At 48.4% G+C, this 22,875-nt stretch overlaps 1 protein-coding gene across 11 annotated transcripts in view; it reads left to right on the forward strand.

The window, feature by feature from the left end:
• Positions 1–22,875, forward strand: part of ACOXL (acyl-CoA oxidase like) — a 345,680-nt gene that overhangs the window by 264,508 nt on the left and 58,297 nt on the right. For all 11 annotated transcript variants that reach the window (XM_043918764.1, XM_043918767.1, XM_043918771.1 and 8 more), the window contains one exon: positions 10,079–10,166. In XM_043918764.1, the coding sequence (XP_043774699.1) occupies positions 10,079–10,166 (88 nt within the window). The remainder of the gene's footprint in view (positions 1–10,078; positions 10,167–22,875) is intronic.

Raw genomic sequence — 22,875 nt, forward strand, 5'->3', positions numbered from 1 at the left:
AGGAAAGGGCTCTGTCTTGGGGACCTGTTTGTACTTCCAGGACCCAGACCAGAGCTTGGAGGGCAGCACCAGTTAGAGAAGAGCCTGCGGAGACACTCGAAGATCCCCCCAAAGCTGCAGTCTCCATAACTGCCCTGCAGTGAGAAGCCTGGCCTAGAGCCCCACACGTCTTGGTTGCCTATACTCCTCTCTACGAAATTTCCTCCTGCTTTCTCTGTGCCCTCTGCATCCAGCTGTATCCCAGCCCTTTGCCTGGAATCCACTTCTACTCCCACCACCTGTCTGTGAGAGGGGAGTCTTTCATTGCCCACTGGCCCTGCCCACTCTGCTGGGTACCAGGCAGGTCTCAGTCCTGCTCTATGCAGAGCAGTGTGACAAGAAGGGCTCCAGTGGATGGATGTGCAAGCTTGGTGGAGACCAGAAGGTGCACGCTGGGACCACGACGTGGAGGGGAGCTCTCGGGAGAAACTCGGAGGGAGCAGTGGGTGGGGAAGGCAGAGAGAAGGCTACATACACCACTCTGAAGTAGGCAAAGGCATGTGTTCTGAGATTGGATGGTTCCGGATGGAGAGGAGCCGTGTGCACATGTACATGCGCAGGCGTCTTTGCAGGCAAGCTAGCGTTACTTTGCCAACAAAGTTCCATCTAGTCAAAGATATGGTTTTTCCAGTAGTCATGTATGGATCTGAGAGTTGGACTATAAAGAAAGCTGAGCGCTGAAGAATTGATGCTTTTGAACTGTGGTGCTGGAGAAGACTCTTGAGAGTCCCTTGGACAGCAAGGAGATCCAACCAGTTCATCCTATAGGAAATCAGTCCTGAATATTCATTGGAAGGATTGATGCTGAAGCTGAAACTCCAATACTTTGGCCACCTGATATGAAGAACTGACTCATTTGAAGAGACCCTGATGCTGGGAAAGATTTAAGGTGAGAGGAGAAGGGGACAACAGAGGATGAGATGGCTGGATGGCATCACTGGCTCAATGGACATGAGTTTGAGTAAGCTCCGGGAGCTGGTGATGGACAGGGAGGCCTGACATGCTGCGGTTCATGGGGTCGCAAAGAGTTGGACACGACTGAGCGACTGAACTGAACTGAACTGAACGGAGAACCTGCTCCCTGTGCAGCAGAAGAGGATGCTGTCTCTGCTGCTGTGGCCCAGGCTGTCTGGAAGGCAGGCGCCTGTGTGAACAGTGAGGGTGGGGAGGGTGGGGGCAGGTCTGCAGTCACACAGCTGTGCTGAACAAGCTTTGTTGACAGTGGGCACGAGGTGTGCCCTGGCCGACATCTGCATTCCAGGTCTAGAGCCCATTACTGGACTTTCCTGGGACTCACTGTAAAACCCAGGGCCAGCACCACGGGGCACATGGGTGTGCTGGGAAGATCCGAGATGCTGGGCCTCTACGTGGCATCACAGTAGCCGTCATTTTCATGGTGTGTTCCTCTGGGAATCCTAGCCTTGCACCCCCTCGGCTCATATCCTGAAAGGAGGGCTCCTCCACCCACCTTGGTCTTGCACTGCGGCCACCTGCCAACTCTGAGGGAAGGGAGTGAGGTTCTGGTGCCCAACTGGTGCCCGGCAAGGGTCTCTGGGGTGGGACGGGTGGTTGAGCAGAGGGCCCTGGGTTCAAACTCTGACCCAAGCTCTGAGATCATCATGAATTCCACAACTAGCTCCTCCCCTGTGGTCCCCAAAGCCAAGACACAGTCTTCTCTAGGACATCTGGAGAATATTTATAAGCAGGAGCAGTGGACATAAGGGTGCCCTCCTGTGTCCCTTCTCATTTATTATTATTTTTTGCATGGGTAGCAAGATCTTGGATGAGATGTATTTATCTGGCTCTCATGGAATTGTAGCTCCGGTTCAAAGCTTAGGGTAATGGTATAAATAATCCCATATTCCCAGTTCAGGAAGCCACCAGTGAGCTGACAGCTGGTGGACCCAGCCACCCTGCTTTCTTTGAGCTGTTAGTGGCAGACAAACCAGCACCTGCCCATCGATGCAAGAAGAGAGTGGTGGCTTTGGGAGAGAGCAGAGTTCAGGGAGAGGCTGCTGGTGGCCAGGAGAGGGGTCCTCTCTCCAAAGCCACACAGAGGACACCAAACTTAATCTGGAAGCAAGCCTAAAGAGAAAAGGAAGAAATAAGGTAGTGGGCAAACACATAAGAGAAGAAAGAAAGAGGAGACAGGAGAAAAGACAGATGGAACAATGCAGGAAAAAAGACAGAAATGCAGACATAGAAACAGGAGAGGAGAGGAGAGGAAGAAAACCAGAACAGAAACCCAGAGAAATAAAGAAAATACAGAAAGGTGGAAAACTGCAGAAACATTAAAAATACATAGACAAGTGAAAAGTGGTGAAGTCAGTTTGCAAAAAGAGAGAAAGAGGGACTTTCCTGGTGGCCCAGTGGCTGAGAATACACCTTCCAATCCAGGGGATGTGGGTTCAGTCCTGAGGAGAGGAACTAAAATCACGCATGCCATGGGTAACTGAGACCCAATGCAGCCAAATAAATAAATTTTTTTTAAAAAGAGAGAGAGAGAAAGGAGAGCTCATCTTGAGAGAGAAATACAGAGAAATGAAATAAAGATAGACATAAAAAAATACTGGAAGGCAGAAAAATGTATTAAGAACACGCACACATACATTCATGCCCACATATAGAAAGACAAGACAGAAAGTCAAACAGGTGGGGAGACAGGAAGGTGGAGACGTGGGCTGACTAGGTGAGGACTGGCCTTTGGGTATGCTGGAGAGAGACTTGTCCTCTGGCCACACCAAGGGTTCAGTCACAGAGAGAAATGTAGGCGGGACCCAGGGAGACCCCAGCCTCTGAGTGGGAGCTACAAAGGGCTACAGAGGAGAGTCTGCAGCAAAAGGGCTGAGAGGCCAGGTGAGCATGTGCTGGAGGTGGGGAAGTGTGGGGAAGCCAGACCACAGGTGCCACCTGCTAGAGGGAAGGGAAAGAAGAGAAACTAAAGGAGAAGGAGAAGAAATCCTGTATGGTTTGGGGTGCACCATTTCCATTACCTTACCAGGTGGTCATCTACTGGGCTTCTCCCCTGGTGGCTCAGATGGTAAAGAATCACCTGCAATGCAGGAGACTTGGGCTCGGTCTCTGGGTTGAGAAGATCCCCTGGAGATGGGAATGGTAACCCACTCCAGTATACTTGCCTGGGGAATTCCATGGACAGAGGAGCCTGGCGGGACAGTCCAGGGAGTCACAAAGCGTCCGACACGACTGAGTGACAGACAGTTTCACTTTCATCTGCTGGGCAAGATTACTTCCCCCTGGACAAAGGCTCACAAGTCTAGGAGAGTGGGCTTCTGTGGACAGCCGGAGAAGCAGAAAGTAAGGAAAAATCATTGTTTGACCTACTTTACTTCTCTATAAAATTTTAAAATAACTGCATGTTGTATTATTCTCCATATCGGATGGATATAATTTAAGACATATGGTACCTAAAGTGTTTCATAGAATCTGATATCCAAGCTTAGCAAACTTAGAGAGGCCTGCATGGTTATTGGTCAGGACTGGACTCTTTCCCTCCACCCCGACCTGATTCCACCTCTCCACAGTAAAATAAAAAGGAAGAGGGTAGATTTAAGCCTGAGCATGGAAAACAAATTCAAAGGACACAGCAAATGGATTTAGAGGTGAATACAAGGGTAGAAATGTTTTCAATGCTGCCAGAGACAGGAGCCCAGGGGGTCTAATCAGATGGTGGAGCTGAAGGACATGGACCTCACCTCTGCCCACCTCCGCCCTCCCCTCCACCCACAAATGCATCAGAAACAGCTCTACATGTGGAAGAAATCCCACAGAACACCTGCTGAATGCTAGCAGATCTTACGCTGAAAGCACAGGACAGATCTCCATGGAACTGGGCGGAGATGCTGGTTTAGTTTCTCAGTCGGGTCCAACTCTTGCTGCCCCATGGACTGCAGCCGACCAGGCTCCTCTGTCCGTGAGATTCTCTGGGCAAGAATACTGGAGTGGGCTGCCATTCCCTTCTCCAGGGGACTTTCCTGACCCAGAGATTCAACTCAGAGCTCCTGTGTCTTCTGTGTTGGCAGGTGGATTCAATTTCCAGTTCCAATTATTCATTCCTAGAATACAGAAATACAGTTGACTTTGATTTGTATGGGCTTCTGAGTCACCTGGTGACTCAGATGGTTCAATTCTTGGGTCAGGAAAATCTGCTAGAGAAGGGAATGGTTACCCTTGTCAGATTTCTTACCTGGAGAATTCTATGGATGGAGGAGCCTGGTGGATTGCAGTCCATGGGGTCGCAAAGAGTCAGACAAAACTGATTGACTATTTCTTTCACTTTTGATTTGTATATCAAAGGCTTATATAAGTTTGCTTAATTGATTTCTTTATTCTAGTAGTTTTATTGTATATTCCTTAGGATTTTCTATGTAAAAAAATCACATCTTTTTGTAATGAAAACAGCCTTACTTATTCATTTCCAAACTGTCGGCCTTAATTTCTTTTTCTTGCCTTATTGCCCTGGCTGGAACCTGCAGTAATGTTGAATGGAACTGGAGATATGAACATTCTCATCTTCTTCCTGATTCAGAGGGAAAGCACTTAAGTCTTTTACTATTACATACGATGTTAGCTGAGGTTTTGTTAATAGATCCCCTGTAGGGAAGTAGGTGTTTTTAACTGGCTATATTGCTGCCTAACCTGTTTGGGGGTGTTTCTAGAAAAGAAAAAGGGGGAATGGATATGGGTATTCACCAAAGATGAGGCAGCAGGGGTCTCTTTATGAGTTCAGTTCTATCTTAGCTATATGATGACTTATTAGGAAATAAGCATATACTTCCCCTAGAGGCTTTAAGTGTGGGATGTGGTTCACATCAAACATGACCAGGTGTGACGACACATCTCTATAAACTATGTATTTGGGAGGGACAGGGAGCTAATTCTCCATCAGTCTGTTGGGAGGCGGTGTATCCTGTGACTAGAAATGTGGACTCATAAAACTGGGTGCCCAGTCCCAACCCAGGTCCGCAACCTTGGGCAGGCAAGTTCCTCAACCTTTCTGAGTCACGGTTTTCCACCTGCAAAATGAAGACAGTAAAAGATGTCAATAATACTTATCTCCAGGGCTTCTGAAGGCTAAATGAGCAAGTGCAGCTTAAGGGCTTGAAACGGTGTCTATTGCTTGGTGCATTTTAAGAAGGATTTGCTTTCATAAGGCTAATTTATGCCTAAAAAATTCCATGGACAGAGGAGCCCGGTGGGCTATAGTCCCTGGGGCCACAAAGAGTCGACACGACTGAGCACCACGGGGAAGGCTAATTTATGCACAGGTTTTCAATAGCAGGTTTACTGCTTGAAGTAAAGAACAACCATGCCATTAAAAAAAAATCTTTCGGCCATTCTGCACTGCATTATGGGGTCTTAGTTCCCCGACCAAGGATCAAACCTGCACCCCCTGCATTGTCAGCACAGAGTCTTAACCACTGTACCACCAGGAAAGTCCCAACCATGCCATCTTTAAGGAAACCTCGTGTTAAGATACTTTAACTTTGGAGGGTTAAATAGTTGATTTCTGTTGTTCTACCATGTTTTTGTGCAGTAAGTCAGTGTAAAAATTCTGTGTGTTGAAGTTGGGTTACAGTTATTGGCAGGGTTACAGTTGCTGACAATGACATTCTGCAGTCAGCACTGAGTCTACACTTAAAGGCTGAACTAGAGTTTGATCTTCTGGTCTGCTCACTTGGACCACCCAGTCATGAGATGAAGTATGCCCCACACACTGTTCAAAGGCCACCCTGCCTCAGTGTATGGACCTCTGTGGCTTCAGCTTATTGCTTCCCACCCATCAACTAACTCAAGGGACCAGAGGCTTATCAGTTGGTTTCTTTTCTGGGCATCTGCCCTCATGAAGCTGCCTTCCTATCAACTCGTTCCACGTTCTGGGTGCCTTCCTTCAGTTGGGGGGGGTCTGGGGGGAGTTGTGGAGGGTAGGGGACAGTCGTGCCAACCTTTCTATCTGGGAAGTGGAGGGCCAGGGGCCACTTGCTGGTAAGGATGTGGTTGCACTGAGCCTTCTCCAGTGGGTCTTGCAGCAGCACCGTGAGTTTGACATATAAGGAAAAGCACTTAGGAATTGGCTGCCAGGGGCCTTTCTCCTTAACTTGAACTTGATTTTCACTTTTGTCTCATCCTATTGGGGATTTCTCTGGTGGCTCAGTGGGTAAAGAACCCACCTGCCAATGCAGGAGATGCAGGTTCGATTCCTGGGTCGGGAAGGTTCCCTGGAGGAGAAACTAGCAACCCACGTCAGTATCCTTGCCTGGGAAATCCCATGGACAGGGGAGCCTGACAGGCTACAGTCTACAGGGTTGCAAAGAGTCAGACAGGACTTAGCGACTAAACAACAACATCTTGGTGGAAGGGCTGAGCCGTAGCCAGTTTTGCAAAGGGCCCTCCGCGAGCTTCTCCCCTCTGATGTGCCTTCTAAATGCAGGGTTCCATGTAGTCCAGCCAGTCTTCTGTCTCTGCTTTGTTCTTGATCAGGCTCATGAAAACTTCCTCTATCCACTACTCTTTAAAAAATCTAAAAGTGTCCTGTAATTCTATTTGGACACATCCACGTTATATTTGATCCTTCCTCTCTCCTTCCCATGTGACGGTGGGGGCGGCCGAAGCATGTTTAGGAGAGCCTGTCCACCAGGCTCTGGTGTGGATTTCTTGGCATTTTCCCCTGCAGTGTGATGGGGCTAGTTTTGGGCCATGAGTGTCTGGCCAGCTCTTGTCCTCACCTCTGTGAAAGACGCTCTGTGGGCTGTTGCTTGAGGAGCACCTATCTCCACCGGGCTTTTCCGCTGTAATTGTGACACTAATGCAGGGAGCAAGACAGATGCTTTCCTCTCCCTCCCCTGTCATGAGATGCCCAGTTGGGTGGGGACCCCGGGCATACCTGGCAGGGTCCTCTGTGCTGTGCCTGCTGCCCCAGGTGGTCATGCTAAATTATGCATGGGCAGAGGCTTTCTGCTGTGCCAGCTTTTCCACTGGAGCATGAAGCACTCTGTTATAGGAGAGTTTTTACCAAGGAGTCTGACCTCCAGGCCCTGCAGGAACCAGGAAGCAGTGGGAGGCAGATGACTTTCCAACCAGAGGACTCAGAGTGTGAGCTGAAGAAAAATGGGAAGCAGATACACAGTCTAAGTTCAGTTCAGTCGCTCAGTCATGTCTGACTCTTTTCAACCCCATGGACTGCAGCACGCCAGGCCTCCCTGTCCATCACCAACTCCTGGAGCTTGCTTAAACTCATGTTCGTCGAGTCGGTGATGCCATCCAGCCAGCTCATCCTCTGTCGTCCCCTTCTCCTCCTGCCTTCAATCTTTCCCAGCATCATGGTCTTTTCCAGTGAGTTGGCTCTTTGTATCAGGTGGCCAGAGTACTGGAGCTTCAGCTTCAGCAGCAGTCCTTCCAATGATATTCTAACTTTCTACTTGAGTGTTATTTCTCTGAGCAAAGAAAATTGCTGGAAGTTTAAATATCAAGCCCTTAGGTTTTCCAAACAAAGGTAAGAAGAAACAGAAACCCCAGAAGTGCCAAGTTTCACACCCTGCTCTGGTCAGATAAGCATCTGCCTCCAGACTCCACCGACAGGACTCTAGCTGCCAACTCTGCGATTCGGCACCTTTCTCTTTTCTGTTTATCCTTTTCCTTCTTATTTTCTTCCAATTCTATTTCTTCACTTCCCACTGATTGAAAAACCAAGTAAAGCACACCATTTCCTTCATTAGAGTGACTGAAAGACCATCTCACACAGAGTAAAGCTGAAAAATATACTCCCTAAATGAATAAAGAGCATAATCATCCCGAATCCAGTCTCCATCTTTGTGTTTATTCCTCACACAGGTCAGACATGGCCACTACCAGTGCCCATGCTAGAGACATGACAGGTGTCCAGGAAACAGTTTGAGGAGGATTTGGAAGATCTACTCTCTTAGCAACTTTCAAATATACAAGCAGTTATGTCATTAACTGTAGTCCCTGTGCTTTCATCACAAGAAAAAAAAAATGTCACTGTGGTGACAGATGTTAACTAGACTTACTGTGGTGGTCAGGTATACACAAATATCAGATTATTATGTTGTACACCTGAAACTAATATATGATTGTCAATAATATCTAAATTTAAAACATTGGTATTGCAGTTTTAAATTGGAGTATACATGTGAATCAGTTATATCACACATATGTCCCCTCTCTCCTGGGTCTCTCCCCCGCCACCCCCCATCCCACCCCTTCTAGGGCATCACAGAGCACTGAGCTGAGCTTCCTGTTCTATTTGACAGCTTCCTGCTAGCTAGCTATTTCACACATGGTAGTGTATATCTGTTAATGCGACTCTCTCAATTCGTCCCGCCCCGCCTTCCTCTCCATGCCCACAAGTCTATTCTCTAAATCTTCGTCTCTATTCCTAGCCTGCAAATATGTCCATCAGAACCGTTTTTTCTAGATTCCATATTTATATGTGTGTATGTGTGTTAACATATGATATTTGATATATATATGTATATACATATATGTTTACAATATTTGTTTTTCTCTTTCTGACTTACTTCGCTCTATATGACAGACTTAAAAAAATTTTTTAACGTCTCAAAAGTGAAATAATTTGTCCACACCACCCAAAGTAGATAGTAATGGGGCTGTAGTTCCAATTTTTATTTCTCAAGCCCCAAAGTCCACGGCCTTTCTATTATAAGATTCCTCTAAGAATTAGTACATATAATTCTATAATGAAAATCAAAAGGAATATTGTTATGGACTGAATGTCTGCATCCCTCCTTCAGATTCAAATGTCAAAGCCTTCATTCCCAATGTGATGGATCTGGAGATGGCACCTTTGAGAGGTCACTAGAGTTAGATGAGGCCATGAAGGTGAAGGAAGGGTTAGATGAGGCCATGAAGGCCATGAAGAAACTTCATAATGGGATCAGATGCCTTATAAGAGGAGAGAGATCACTCTCTCTGCATCCTAAGTGGAGCTAGTGATAAAGAACCTGCCTGTCAATGCAGGAGACATAAGAGATGCAGGTTTGATCCCTGGGTTGGAGGAGGGCATGGCAATCCACTGGAGAATCCTGTGGACAGAGGAGCCTGGCGGGCTGTGATCCATGGGGCCTCAGAGTTGGACAGGATGAAGCAACTTGGCAGCAGCAGGGCAGCTGTGTAAAAACAGAAGGGAGGCATCCGTCCTCAAGCCAGGAAGAGAGTCCCACCAGAACCTGACTGAGCTTGCACCCTGATATTGGACTTCCCGCCTCCAGAACTGTCAGGAAATGAATTTCAAGCAAAAGCTTTTAAGAAAAATTTTAAGAAGACAAAAAAGAAAAGAAGAGGAAAGAAAAAGAAAAAAATTGAAAACCTGGCAATATGTGACTACAATATGGGGAAGGAGGGTGGGAAGGTGGGTTGGTTTTGTTGCAGACTAGATTTAGTTAGTTCTGCTATTTAGAACTTTCCAGGCAGCGAGTGAGCTGACTAAAACTATCTCACATTCTCTGTCCCTCTCCTTCAAACTGTTTCTTCAATGCTGGTCACATCTCAAGAAGTGCAGCGTGGTACCGCCATGACTGGGCTTCCCCAGTGGCTCAGCGGTAAAGAATCTGCCTGCGATGCAGGAGACTCGGGCTTGATCCCTGAGTTGGGAAGATCCCCTGCAGGAGGGCATGGCCACCCACTCCAGTATTCTTGCCTGGAGAATCCCATGGACAGAAGAGCCTGGTGGGCTGCAGTCCACGGGGTCGCCAAGCGTCAGATACAACTGAGTGACTGGGTGCACATGCGCCACCACGCTTGATATGAGTGAGGAATTAATGGAAACATGTAAACCGGACTCACAGTATGTTATGGCATTTCTTCATCTAGCTAAAGCTTTTAGGAGTGACAAGAGGTGAGCCTACAGTAGGCCTTGCATGCAACATACCCTGCTTAATGGTTGTACTGAGATGTACATTATCTGCCATCTGCCTTGCTAGTAAGTTCCATTCTCTCAGAATATCATCAGTGGATTTATTTTTTTTTTCTGTCAATTTGGCAGGTGATGACCAAGAAGGAGGACTTTTTCAGGGCCTGGAACTCATGTCTTCACCACATCACCTGCCTGTCTCTGGCACATATTCACCGAGGTCAGTGGCTCTTGTCAAATATTTGGGATTGAGTGACTCTCGGGTTATCTGGGAAAATGACTCTGCAGAGAAAGGACAGTCCCCATTCTGGTCTGAGCCCTCGTGTTGAACTTAGGGTTCCCAAGTTACTCCCCACTTACACTGACCAAATGACACCCACAAAACCTAATGCTAAATTTGCCAGGATCCAGCTGGCCAAGTGGGGTCCCTCAGCAGTGGCCCTCAGCCCAGTGGTGACTGTCATTCCCAAACAAACAAATGAGGGGTGGGTAAAGGGAGGGTGTTTTAATGCGATCACTGCCTGAAGTTCAAGGACCGAAACTGCTTAAACCTACCCCCCACATTTAGCAAGGACTGGTTCTGCCTTTTAAAGCCACGATTCTGAACCAGAGGTGACTACGTCTTCCAGGGAACATTTGCTGACAGATGGAAACATTTTGGCTGCACTGGACAGTCCTCCCCGCTTCTGAAGCAAAGAGTGATCCAGGCCAAAGTGTTAGCCTCCGAGCCCGCTTCTGAAGCAAAGAGTGATCCGGGCCGAAGTGTTAGCCTCCGAGCCCACTTCTGAAGCAAAGAGTGATCCGGGCCGAAGTGTTAGCCTCCGAGCCCGCTTCTGAAGCAAAGAGTGATCCGGGCCGAAGTGTTAGCCTCCAAGGGTGAAGAAGTGCGAATGTTCATTTTGGCCTCAAAATCACAGAAAGTAAAATGAAACACTGAAAACAGAGTGAGATCCATGAAGATTTCTGCTCCCTGGACCTGCCCAACGCCTCCTCTTTCCCTTACTAAATTGTGTGTGCTCAGTCACTCAGTCGTGTCTGACTCTTTGGGACCCCATGGACTGTAGCCCGCCAGGCTCCTCTGTCTGTGGAATTCTCCAGGCAAGAACACTGGAGTGGGTGGCCATGTTGTCCTCCAGGGGATCCTCCCAGTCCAGGGACTGAGCCTGTGTCTCCTTTGTGTCCTGCACTGCAGGGGGGGGTTCTTTAAGCACTGAGCCACCAGGGAACCCCATCCCCCATGGGGGAAAGCATGTAAAGCAGAAGGCGCTGACTGTTGTTTGCTGCATGGAGGTTTCCATCATACCATGGTCACTGCTGGCTCCTAGAAGGCAGGGGTGGGTTTGACCACCGTCCCAGCTCTGGAGCCTGGCTAATGGCCCTAGTACATCCCTGGGTGCTGTCCAGAGTATGGAATTCCTTGATGGGTTCTGTTAAGAGTCAAGCCTGGGCTTCCCTGATGGTTCAGTGATAAAGAATCTGCCTGCCAGTGCAGGAGACCTGGGTTCCACCCCTGATCTGGGAAGATTCCACATGCCACAAGACAACTAAGCCCATGCACCACAACTCTTGAGCCTGTGCTCTGGAGCCCAGGAGCTGCAACTTCTAAGGCCCATGTGCCCTAGAGCCTGCACACCACTACAGAACAGCCTCAACTTGCTGCAATTAGAGAAAAGCCCATGCAACAACGAAGACCGGGCACAATAAAAAAAAAAAAAAAAAAGTCACACCAGCAACCCAGGAGTGCTTGCGTCCTGTCCAGTATCCCAGCCTGCCCCCACCCCCCCGCCTCCCAGCCAGGCATGCAGGAGGAGAAAAGTGCCAGTGCCTCTCCCTTCCTGCTGAGTGCAGGGCAGTGCTTGGGACCCTGGGGAGCCTCATGGCCCTGGGCTTAAGAGTAAGGACTGGAACGAGCATGCTCAGGTCAGTGTGCATGTGCTCAGGTGAACTTGCCAAGAGCACAGGCTCTTCACAGGGTTAGGGAGGCTGCCAGAGCATCACACCCAAGGCCAGCCTTTAAACACGGTGCCCACACCCTGTGATAACCAAGGCCTCATCCGTGTCTCAGATTCTGTTTGACTTCTGCCTTCTGCTTCTCAGGGCCGACTCATTTGCGACCCCATGGACTGTAGCCCACCAGGCTTCTCTGTCCATGAGATTTCCCAGGCAAGAATACTGGAATGGGTTGCCATACCCTTCCCCAGGGGATCTTTCCAACCCAGGGATCGAACCCATGTCTCCTGCATTGGCAGATTCTTTCCTGCTGAACCACCAGAGAAGCCTGACTCATAGTGTTCAATAAAACTTTTTTATTACTCTTAATTACTAATCTCCAAAAACCTTTGTTCCCATAACCAAAGTGGAACATTTAGATCTTTTTCCTTAAGAGGAAGAAACAGAGAAAGAGGCTTGGTGCCAATGTATGAAGTCTTAACACCAGGAAGAAACGTCAAAGAGCTGATATTGCCACAGCACTGAAGAAATCCAAATTGATTCTGAACCTGTTACTGATTAAGCAATAAATGATGGTAAGCAAAAGTGATGGTAAGCTAAAGTGATGATTTTCAGGAAATCTGCCCTCTGGTTCCATGACAGATGAAGAGGATTTGGCTGTAGAAAGTCACAGAAGAAAAATCCTAATAACAAGAAAAATAATAGGACCCAATGACAGCATCGGGAAATCTGAGGAAGATTTTGAAATAGGGAAATCCATCCGTGATGAGAAGGACTGTACAGATACAGGATGGGTTCTAATGACAGGAGTGCCCTGAACACACACAGGAAAAATGCAGTCAGCATGCCATTAGGTTCCAATAGCACACTCCCCCCGCCCCCTCCCCAGCCCCCCGCTGGACACAGGTCTCCAGGGGCCCAGAGAGGAGGGAGAAGAGCCCATCTGTTTTCAGTGACTGGACCCAGATGTTGCCTCTGGAGACTTTTAAAGGAGTGGCACTAAGAGGGAAGGGAAGGAGCAGGCGGCGAAAGCTCAGAGCTGAGTGTCACCCCAGATGAAAATGAACTCCGCATCTAGCCCTTTTTATCAGGAACAAACAGGAAAAAAGCTTTATGGCATCAATTTCCATTTGTCACCCGAGACCTCAGGAAGACCATGTTGGAAATAAGAATGTTAAGCAGTCTCTAGTGGTTTCTAAAGTGGGATGGAACTATTACAATGATGAATTATTACTTTCCTCTGATATGCATTTTGATCTTGCCCTGGAAATAGCAGTGCTGAAACGTGGTGCTGTTTGAACCCTTACGGGTGTACCAACCCAAAAACCAAAAAGAAGAATAATTTTATGAAATGAATTTAATAAATTTAATTAATTAATTAATTAAATCACATCCAGCATTTTCAGCTCCATGCTGAATTGTCTCTTAGTTTTTCTCTTTCTCAGAGCTCGTGAGTAGTTCCCATTGTATTGCAGCAAGTCTCTTTTCTGGTTCTTAATAAAGTGACTAAGAATTTAGAATGTAGGCATTCAGTGCAGGTTACAACTATAGTTAGAATATATAAGTAGTGTAGATTTCTGCCTATCAGAGGATTAATTTCAGACTCCTCTCAAGGATGTATTTGCTTCCTTGCTAAGGAGACTTCGTTAATAAAAATGTGATCACATGCATTATTAAAGCGTTATTTCTGCATTTTAGCTATGCAGAATTTACCTTTCTGCATTTTAGCTATGCAGAATTTACCTTTTCCCAATATTCTTCATGGGATCACCATTTTCCTCCCCATGGTTAATGGGGCTCTTCTTTAGGCAAATGACATTCACCTTGATTTAGTTTTAGCTTTGGCATTCCTTTTCCAGGGAACTGTGGAACTACACTTACCACCTCCTTGAATGAGCATTACTTTAGCTCATTACTAGTTACTTGAATGAGCATTCTGCAACTGCAGAAAAAAATGCCACAACTTCATTCCAAAGTCCTGTGTGAGTTTAGGAATTTCGTTCAGTTCAGTTACTCAGTCATGTCTGACTCTTTGCGACCCCAAAGACTGCAGCACACCAGGCTTCCCTGTCCATCACCAACTCCCAGAGCCTACTCAAACTCATGTCCATCACATCGGTGATGCCATCTAACCATCTCATCCTCTGTCGTCCCCTTCTCCTCCCACCTTCAGTCTTTCTCAGCATCAGGACCTTTTCAAATGAGTCAGTTCTTCACATCAGGTGGCCAAAGTATTGGAGTTTCAGCTTCAGGATCAGTCCTCCCAATGAGCATTCGGGACTTTTCTCCTTTAGGATGGACTGGTTGGATCTCCTTGCTGTCCAAGGGACTTTCAAAAGTCTTCGCCAACACCACAGTTCAAAAGCATCAATTCTTCAGTGCTCAGTTTTCTTTATAGTCCAACTCTTACATCCATACATGACTACTGGAAAAACTATAGCTTTGACTAGACAGACCTTTGTGGACAAAGTAATGTTTCTGCTTTTTAATATGCTGTCTAGGTTGGTCATAGCTTTTCTTCCAAGGAGCAAGCGTCTTAATTTCATGGCTTGCAGTCACCATCTGCAGTGATTTCGGAGCCCAGAAAAATAAAATCTGTCACTGTTTCCATTGTTTCCCTATCTATTTGCCATGAACGGATGGGCCCAAATGCCATGATCTTCATTTTCTGAATGTTGAGTTTTAAGTCAACTTTTTCACTCTCCTCTTCCACTTTCATCAAGAGGCTCTTTAGTTCTTCTTCGCTTTCTGCCATAAGGATGGTATCATCTGCATATCTGAGGTTATTGATATTTCTCCTGGCAATCTTGATTCCAGCTTGTGCTTCATCCAGCCCAGCATTTCACATGATGTACTCTGCACATAAGTTAAATAAGCAGGGTGACAATATACAGCCTTGACGTACTCCTTTCCTGATTTGGAACCAGTCTGTTGTTCCATGTCCAGTTCTAACTGTTGCTTCTTGATCACATACAGATTTCTCAGGAGGCAGTTCAGGTGGTCTGGTATTCCTATCTCTTTAAGAATTTTCCACAGTTTATTGTGATCCACACAGTCAAAGGCTTTGGTCAATAAAGCAAAAGTAGATGTTTTTCTGGAACTCCTGTTTTTTCAATGATCCAGCAGATATTGGCAGTTTGATTTCTTGTTCCTCTGCCTTTTCTAAATCCAGCCTGAACATCTGGACAAATAATACAAATAGGTGAGGAAAGAAGAGAAGCTCAAGGCAAAGGAGAAAAGGAAAGATATACCCATTTGAATGCAGAGTTCCAAAGAATAGCAAGGAGAGATAAGAAAGCCTTCCTCAGTGATGAAAGGCTAGCAATCTCTTCAATAAAATTAGAGATACCAAGGGAACATTTAATGCAAAGATGAGCACAGTAAAGGACAGAAGTGGTATGGACCTAACAGAAGCAGAAGATATTAAGAAGAGGTGGCAAGAATACACAGAAGAACTATACAAAAAAGATCTTCATGACCCAGATAACCACAACGGTGTGATCACTCATCTAGAGCCAGACATCCTGGAATGTGAAGTCAAGTGGGCCTTAGGAAGCATCACTACAAACAAAGCTAGTGGAGATGATGGAATTCCAGTTGAGCTACTTCAAATCCTAAAAGATGATGCTATGAAAGTGCTGCACTCAATATGCCAGCAAATCTGGAAAACTCAGCAGTGGCCACAGGACTGGAAAAAGTCAGTTTTCATTCCAATCCCAAAGAAAGGCCATGCCAAAGAATGCTCAAACTACCGCACAATTGCTCATCTCACACACTATCAAAGTAATGCTCAAAATTCTCCAAGCCAGGCTTCAACAGTGTGAACCGTGAACTTCCAGATGTTCAAGGAACTTATTCTCAACTATTAAACTTAGACTAGACTTAGACTCAAGGCTATAGAGGACCCTCTAAACCCTGGGTCCTCCCAGCTTGAAGGGCAAACATGACCTCTGCGGTGGAACTAGAAATGAAGAGGCAGCACATCTCTTTCTTGGGACGACAGTTTCTGGAACATTCTGTCGTTACTGCAGGAAGTGGGGAGCCTGGCAGGTGGGGGAGGGGGGAGTACCGCAGGCACTGCTCCATTGGCTGTGGCAGCCTGCGAGCCTTGCTCTGCCGTTGGCGCCCTCTGCTGGCCCAGAAGCTGTGCGCAGGCCCGGAGGGGTACTCGGGGAGGGAGGCGCTGGGTCCCGCTGTCCCGCTGCCCACCGTCATCTTGTCTCACGCCTGTTAGACATGCGGCCGCCGGGGAGGGGGTCCGGGCAGCCAAGGGTGGGCAGGTGCTATTTGCCACCAGATCCCAGCAGACCAGCGTCTTAGAGGCCTTGACACTGGAGGAAAGAAAGGGTTGTCTCCAGATTCGTTTTCCCTGTCCTTCTGACATGGGGGACGCATCTGAGCCTCATCACTCCTGGGAGCAGAGGGGGTTGATGGGTCCGTGTGGGAGCGTGTGGCCTCTGGGAGGGGGCCGCCGCAGTGTCCTTGTTCCTGATGCCTGGAGTCTGGACCATGGAGGGCCTCCGTCTGGGGCCCGGGGGTGGCAGTACTCAGGAAGAAGGGACCATGAGCGCTGGCGCAGAGCTAGGAGGACGGGAGAGGGAAGGGTGACGGTGATGGTGATCACCCTGGTGATGGGGACCGTTGCTGGCAGGCGCGGGGCTTACAGTCTGCTCGCGTAGATGATGGCTCCAAAGGAGGAATTAGTTAGGTGAGCCTGAGCGCTGCAGCACGGACACCCTGGGCAGGGTGTGCAACCTTGCCGCCTCAGATTTATACTTTTAGAAGCAAGTTTGCTCATGTTTTGGCGGTACTGGGTCTTCAGTGCGCCGTGGGCTTCTGTCTGGTTTCAGGGAGCCGGGATGCACTCGAGGTGCAGTGCACAGGCCTCTCTCGCGGGTGACTCCCCTCGCTCTGAAGCACTGACTCTGGGGCTTGGGCTCAGCAGTGTGGTGCACAGGCTTAGGATCTTCCCAGATCAGGAATTGAACCCATGTCTCCTGCGTTGGCAGGCGGCTCCTTTACCACTAGCGCCCCCTGAGAAGCCCAGGGGAGCCTGCGTAGATTTGTATTTTGTGTCTCATCAGCAAGTAAACACAGGAAGAGAAGAAGTTCTAAGATGCTGGCGCCCAATGTTGGACCTTATTCCGAGCCCTCCTGGTTCTGGGAGAGTAGCCGTGAGGGAGCATGGCTCCCGGGCTCCAGCGAGGGGAGCAGGTTCTTTCTGCGACATCACACAGGTTGCTCGCTTCATCAGAACGCAGGGTTTCCTTCCCCGAAGTCCCGGGCCATGCAGGTGATCTTGAGTTCTGCGTCAGCCGGACCTGAGGGCCCCAAGCGCCATGTTCTCCATAAGGGCAGCCACACAGTGCTCACCAGAGCCCCCACCCCGGGGACCTGCTCACCCAGCACCCGGGAGCAGTCACCTGCGAGGTCCCAAGAGAGCTGCCAACTCACTTCTCTTTGATGAAGGCGCCAGTTTATGAGACGGTTTTATGACAGATGACCTTGAAGATTCTGTTGTGCTGGGAAGAGGGAGACAAGAGGAAAAAGCCAAGTTCAATTCCTGAAGAATATTTGTTTAGTGGAGGCTCGTTCAGGACAGAATTTAGCAGCTATACTTGACCCAGACTCTAAGAAAACATCACTTACCTTCCTGACCCTGGGGATGTTGGCCAACTGGGCTGATGGCCACCGTCTCTGCCCCCACAGTGCTTACCTTGAGCCAGGGCCGTGCTGAATGCCTCACTCCCGTCACCCTCTTCAGTCTCCATGACAACCTCACTTAGCCTTGAGGAAGCTTCGCTCAGGGGTGGACAGTTGCCTGTGACCACACAAGTCTAAGGTGTGGGGCTGGGACTCTGCCCCGGGGCTGGCTGACCCCACGGCTTTTTAGCATCAGATTTTGAGAGATGCCCTCCCACCCCCAACTCCCCAAGGCTTTCCTTCCTACAGAAAACCCTAAAGAGTGGGCATTCTAGCGTTCTTAAACTTCTGGTGGGGGGGGGGGGGTGGTACTTTGTATTTTATTTGGCACAGACTTCATGAGGTTAAACTTGGCCTGTGCTGTTTTTCATTACTTCTTACTGCGTTGGTCACTGAATCATGCTTTTTATTTTTATTTTCTATCTCACAGGCTTTCTGTAAGATTAACAAGCACTCATGAGTCTCCCACCAAGGCAGACAGGGAGGGACCACCACCCACCCATGTGGCTGAGGCACAGAGAGGCTACCTGAGTTGCCCAGGGCCACACAGCAGAAAGGGGGGTTCAAATCTTGGCAGAGTGCTACCATCTGCCCACTTGGTGGGGCCCGTAAGTGCTTGCTGGACCTGAGTCTGGTAGCTGAGCATTGCTAAAGAGGCAAATAAGTAAATAAATAAATAAGCCCTCATTTATTTGCCTGTTAAAAAAGTTGTTTTTTTCCCCTCCTTTGTACACTATGTGATCAAAGATGTAGCTTATATGATGAACTGCAAAGATCTGAGTTGCAGGCCACACTGACTTTCCAGCTCCTGGTACCTAAGTACTTTCAAACTGAGTGCCCAAGTTGGCAGATGAAATTAACCCAAAAAGTAAAAAAGAAAAAATTTCCACTGCATAACTATTATGAGATCTCCACTAGGAATATGAATAAGACCTTCTAATAGGAATAAAATAGGAGTGAATAAAAATAGGAGTGTAGGAAATCTTGTCTTATAACAGCAATTCTAGATATGGCTTTCTATATTTAAAAAGTTATCCATATTCTAAAGTTAAACATATGTGCCATATACAGAAACTTACATTTAGGTTTTAAAAGACAACATGTCCTAATCTCATCAAACATTTAGCAAATAACCTTTGAGTTCACATGAGCCACCCACACAAAACCCAAATTGAGCTACAGAGAAAACATAGAAAAAGCAACTGTCTGTTGACAACCAGATTTTCTTTCAGTTCTTTGAGTTTTCTGTCTATAAATAATCTGTATGTTTCAAATGTGACCATTTTCTTTCAATGTGTCTCCTGGCATGTTCTCACATAAGTGTGTTTGGAAAACAAGAATTCAACCTGTAAATCATGGGAATGACTGAATTTCTGGAGGGGAGAGATTCAAAATACATTCTTTTTAGATACCCAGAGTGTCAAAATGAAGCATTAAGGTGATGCATTCTTTCTCAGTGCATCTGTTTATCTTTTAGGGAATCTGGAGTTTGATAAATCACCAGAGATAAAACCATCATATTTAACCCATGGTAGATCCCAAATGTCAGAAGGAAAAATAGTACAGTGTCTCCTCTTCAGAATTCCCTTTCTCTTTGCTTGTAAATTATGGGAATTTGTTTGCAGAAAAAATATAATGCTTTATTAACTGGAAAATGATGGCTTTTACTCAGAAACGCGAGAGCTGAAGGAGAAAAAAAAGCAGGCACTCCTTTGAGATATAATAGTTTAACAAGATTTGATATATGCTCAAAGTGGCATCAAATGTTAGATGGGGAAATGATCATAATATAACTAAAAGCAAGGTTTTCATCAGTTTCATCAGTATGTTACCTTCTCTTACTGACTCAGGACCCCAATCTGAGCCGTCAAAGTGCTTGTTGAATCCTTGATGGGGAAACTTTATGTAACATCATTGTAAATAGAGATGGACAAAGCTATCTATTGTGGTTTTTTTTTCCCTAAAAATTACTCAGAAATTCTCTTTTAATAGGCAGCCTAGAAAATAAAACAAATTCCCACAGATTTCTATAATTATAGGTAAAGATGGTTCTGTGTCCAAGAGGGCAGCTAAAAGGACTTGGAATCCAGAAGGCATAAACCTTTCCCTATTGAGCTCTGGAGGGTAAAAGGTCAAAAACCAAAAGAGTAAGTTAGCCAAGAAGACTTACCATGGCCATGAAGGAGCCCTGGAGCCTGTAACAGAGCCTGGAAGAGGTCCCGGCGTGGGCAGACGTTGCCGGACTCCCCAGAGACTCCGCAGAGGGCCCCTCGGTGCTGGGTCCCGAAGCGTGGGTAGGACCCAAAGCTGAGAGTGTGGAGGTGCATTCTAGGAGGAGGCTAGGTGCGGACAAAGGTGAAGGTGATAAGTGAAGGGCTGGTCCAGGAGTACCAGGGCCCCTGTTCCACCGGAAGGGAGGCCTTTCAGGGAGAGGCCGGGAAGAGTATTGAGAGAAGGAGCCTGAAGGAGTGGGCTGGGAGGGTCGGGTGCTGCCATGGAGAGCTTGGCCTTTCCTGGGCAGACAGTAGGGCACCAGTGGAGGGGCCCGGGGGAGAGGGGCCTGCTGACCCAGCCTCCCTTGGGGGGAACTCTCCTGGCCCCAGGGAACATCCTGCGTTGGAGACAGGCCCAGGGCAGGAATGCGTGGAGAAGAGAGCCCAAAATCAGTGAGTGTGGCCAACAGGTGAGAAGACGGAGCTGCAGGGGGATGGTGGTCGTGGGGGCAGAAGCGGTGGTTTGCCCTGGAGAAGCAGAGGGCCCACGGGAGGGCTGTGGCCCCAGCGCGCAGGCAGAGACGCTGCTGAGACTTAGTTACACAGAGCCGGAGCCTGTCTGCCTGGAGAAGGGGCACCTCTGAGTTCCTGTCTTGCTCGAGGTCCCAGAGAAGGGGAGTGGGACACAGGCCTGTGTGCCTTGCTTGCGGTCCGGAGTGGATCCCGTGAGCCAGGCGAGCAGGCGCAGCAGGGCCAGCAACAAGGACAGAGCTGGGGAGCGGGGAGCCAAGGCCTTGGCCTGGCGCAGAGGCCCACCCCATGCCCTGACAGCCTACCCCAGTGGGCAGGAGGCCGGAACTGCTACGCCTTCTCAGTACCAAGAAGTTCAACATCCCTCTTCCCTCCCTGTGTCGATTTTGAACACACAGCTGGAGCTCTTCTTGCAAAGACTCAGCCTTTATGCCACTCTCTGGCTCCCTCCCTCTCAACATTTCCCTGTTGTGCTGTGAAGAGGAGGTGGGTGGGGGACCTCAGAAGCTGGAGTGACAGGTCGGTCTGTAAGATGAGTTGGTGAGAGGCGATGGCTGAGGGACGGCCGCCGCCATCTCCCACCTTGTGCCACGGAGCCAGTGAGGGTCCCGGTCCAGGAGCCTGGGGCACGGACACCAGGGGTGCACCCCCTCGCCCCCCAGGGCCCTCAGGGAGAGGCAGGCCCGAGTCAGCCAGCTGGGACTGAGGGAGAAGTCAAAAGCAGGTTATGAGACTGGATTCCTGAGCAGCTCAGCCCCACGTGTCGTATGTCCAGGCCAGCTGTGCCTGCTAATGAACTTCAGGTGGTGCCCAGTCTCACCAGCCTAATTGCAAAAAGGACAAAGACTCTGTGCATTTGGCTCATCTCGCTTTCCCCCATTGTTTGCGTAAACATGTCCTAATGGTGGCGTCAAGGCAGAGGCATTTGTGTGAGTTGTAGGGTACATACCGTGTTGCGGAGTCCTGTCTGCCTTTCAGAAATGGGCTGCAGAGCTTTGGCCATCGTACATCATTTATCCACCAGCCATGGCGGGAAAGGCATATGTGTTTCATGCTGGCCTGTCTTTTTTTTTCTCCCAAACTACCACTTTCCTTTTTTTTTTTTTTCCCTTCACTTGGGTCATTTTTTCTATGCAGCCCCCTTGCCTCACTCCCCAACCTCAAAGCTAGCAACCTCACAGCTAACAGGTATGTTATCTAAAACCTACTGTTCTCCCTGTATCGGCGGGCTGATCTTTTTGTCACACAAGGTGGAAAGGCTAAATCAAAGAGGGCTTGTCTACTCAGATAGGTGAGAGCCTCTGTGGCCCCCACTGAAATGAACAGCGCGGGGACGCTTAGGAGCAGTTACAACAATGGATGTGGACTCGGGAAGAAAGCTACCTCCAGAGTCTCTTAGGGAAGAGACCCAGAATCACCCTGAGTGGGCGCTGGTTTGGCTGCATCTTTTCTCCTCCTGAGGCAGGCAGCTCCTTGAATCAGCAGTGAAGGAGCAGAAAGTAGACCCCACAGCTGCTTTCTTTGTGAGGGTTTGGGTTTTCTGCCTGTTTAAACGTGGAGGCAGGCGGAGGAGAGGGGAGCGAAGCCCCATGCGTCTGTCGCGCGGTGCGACGCTGCTCCATCTGTGACTTGGGCCCGGACCCGCCCTCCCTCCCCCACCCCGTCAGCCGTCTCTGCCCCTCTCTCCTCTTTCCAGTTGGCCTCAGTAGAAACCAGAATGGAGGAGGCTGGCAAGAATCCTGCCTTGGGCACAAGAGCACGTGTTACCCTGACTGGCTCTAAGGTGAGGGAGACGGCCGAGGAATCGGTGAGCCCTGCTCCTGTTGACCTGCCGTTGTCAGGATGGGCTCTTGTTTGTATCGAAGGTGTGAGGGGTGATTGATTCGTGAAACGGAGCCGGCCTGTTAAGGAGAATCCCCCCTCCTACTACCCCTCCCTGGGGAGCCCTGTGTCCCCACAAATGCACTTCTGCCCAGCTCCAAAAACTGGACTGTGACTTGAGGCCTGCCGGGCAGGACAGGCAAAGAATGAAGTTTGGGCTAAAACCCAAGCTGGGACTTCCCATGGCACAGTGGTTAACAGTCTGCCTGCCAACGCAGGGGACACAGTTTCGATACCTGGTCCAGGGGGTTTCCACATGCCAGGAGCAATTAAGGCTGTTTGTCACAACTACTGAAGCGCCCGTGCCCTAGAGCCCCTGCTCTGCAACATGAGAAGCCGCCACAGCAAGAAGGCCATGCAGCACAAACAGAGAACGCCCGTGACACAATCCCAGCACATCTTACTCAGATGAGAGCAGAGCTTTAGACTTGGGAGAAGTAGTCAGCATGGGATACAGCCAACCACAGTTAAGTTAGCAGAGTGTAGTCATAGAGGAAAACTCTCTAGAGAATTATATTTTATAGGTAACATTGAAAACTATAATAAAAAATTCCCAGACCATGCTTGCTTTCTCAATGATGATTCATTTTTGCTGATATAATGCTTTTTAAAATATCTGCATGTCTAAACATGACATCTAGATCCGGGGGT

Source organism: Cervus elaphus, chromosome 11 (assembly GCF_910594005.1).
Source record: "Cervus elaphus chromosome 11, mCerEla1.1, whole genome shotgun sequence".
Taxonomy (NCBI): domain Eukaryota; kingdom Metazoa; phylum Chordata; class Mammalia; order Artiodactyla; family Cervidae; genus Cervus; species Cervus elaphus.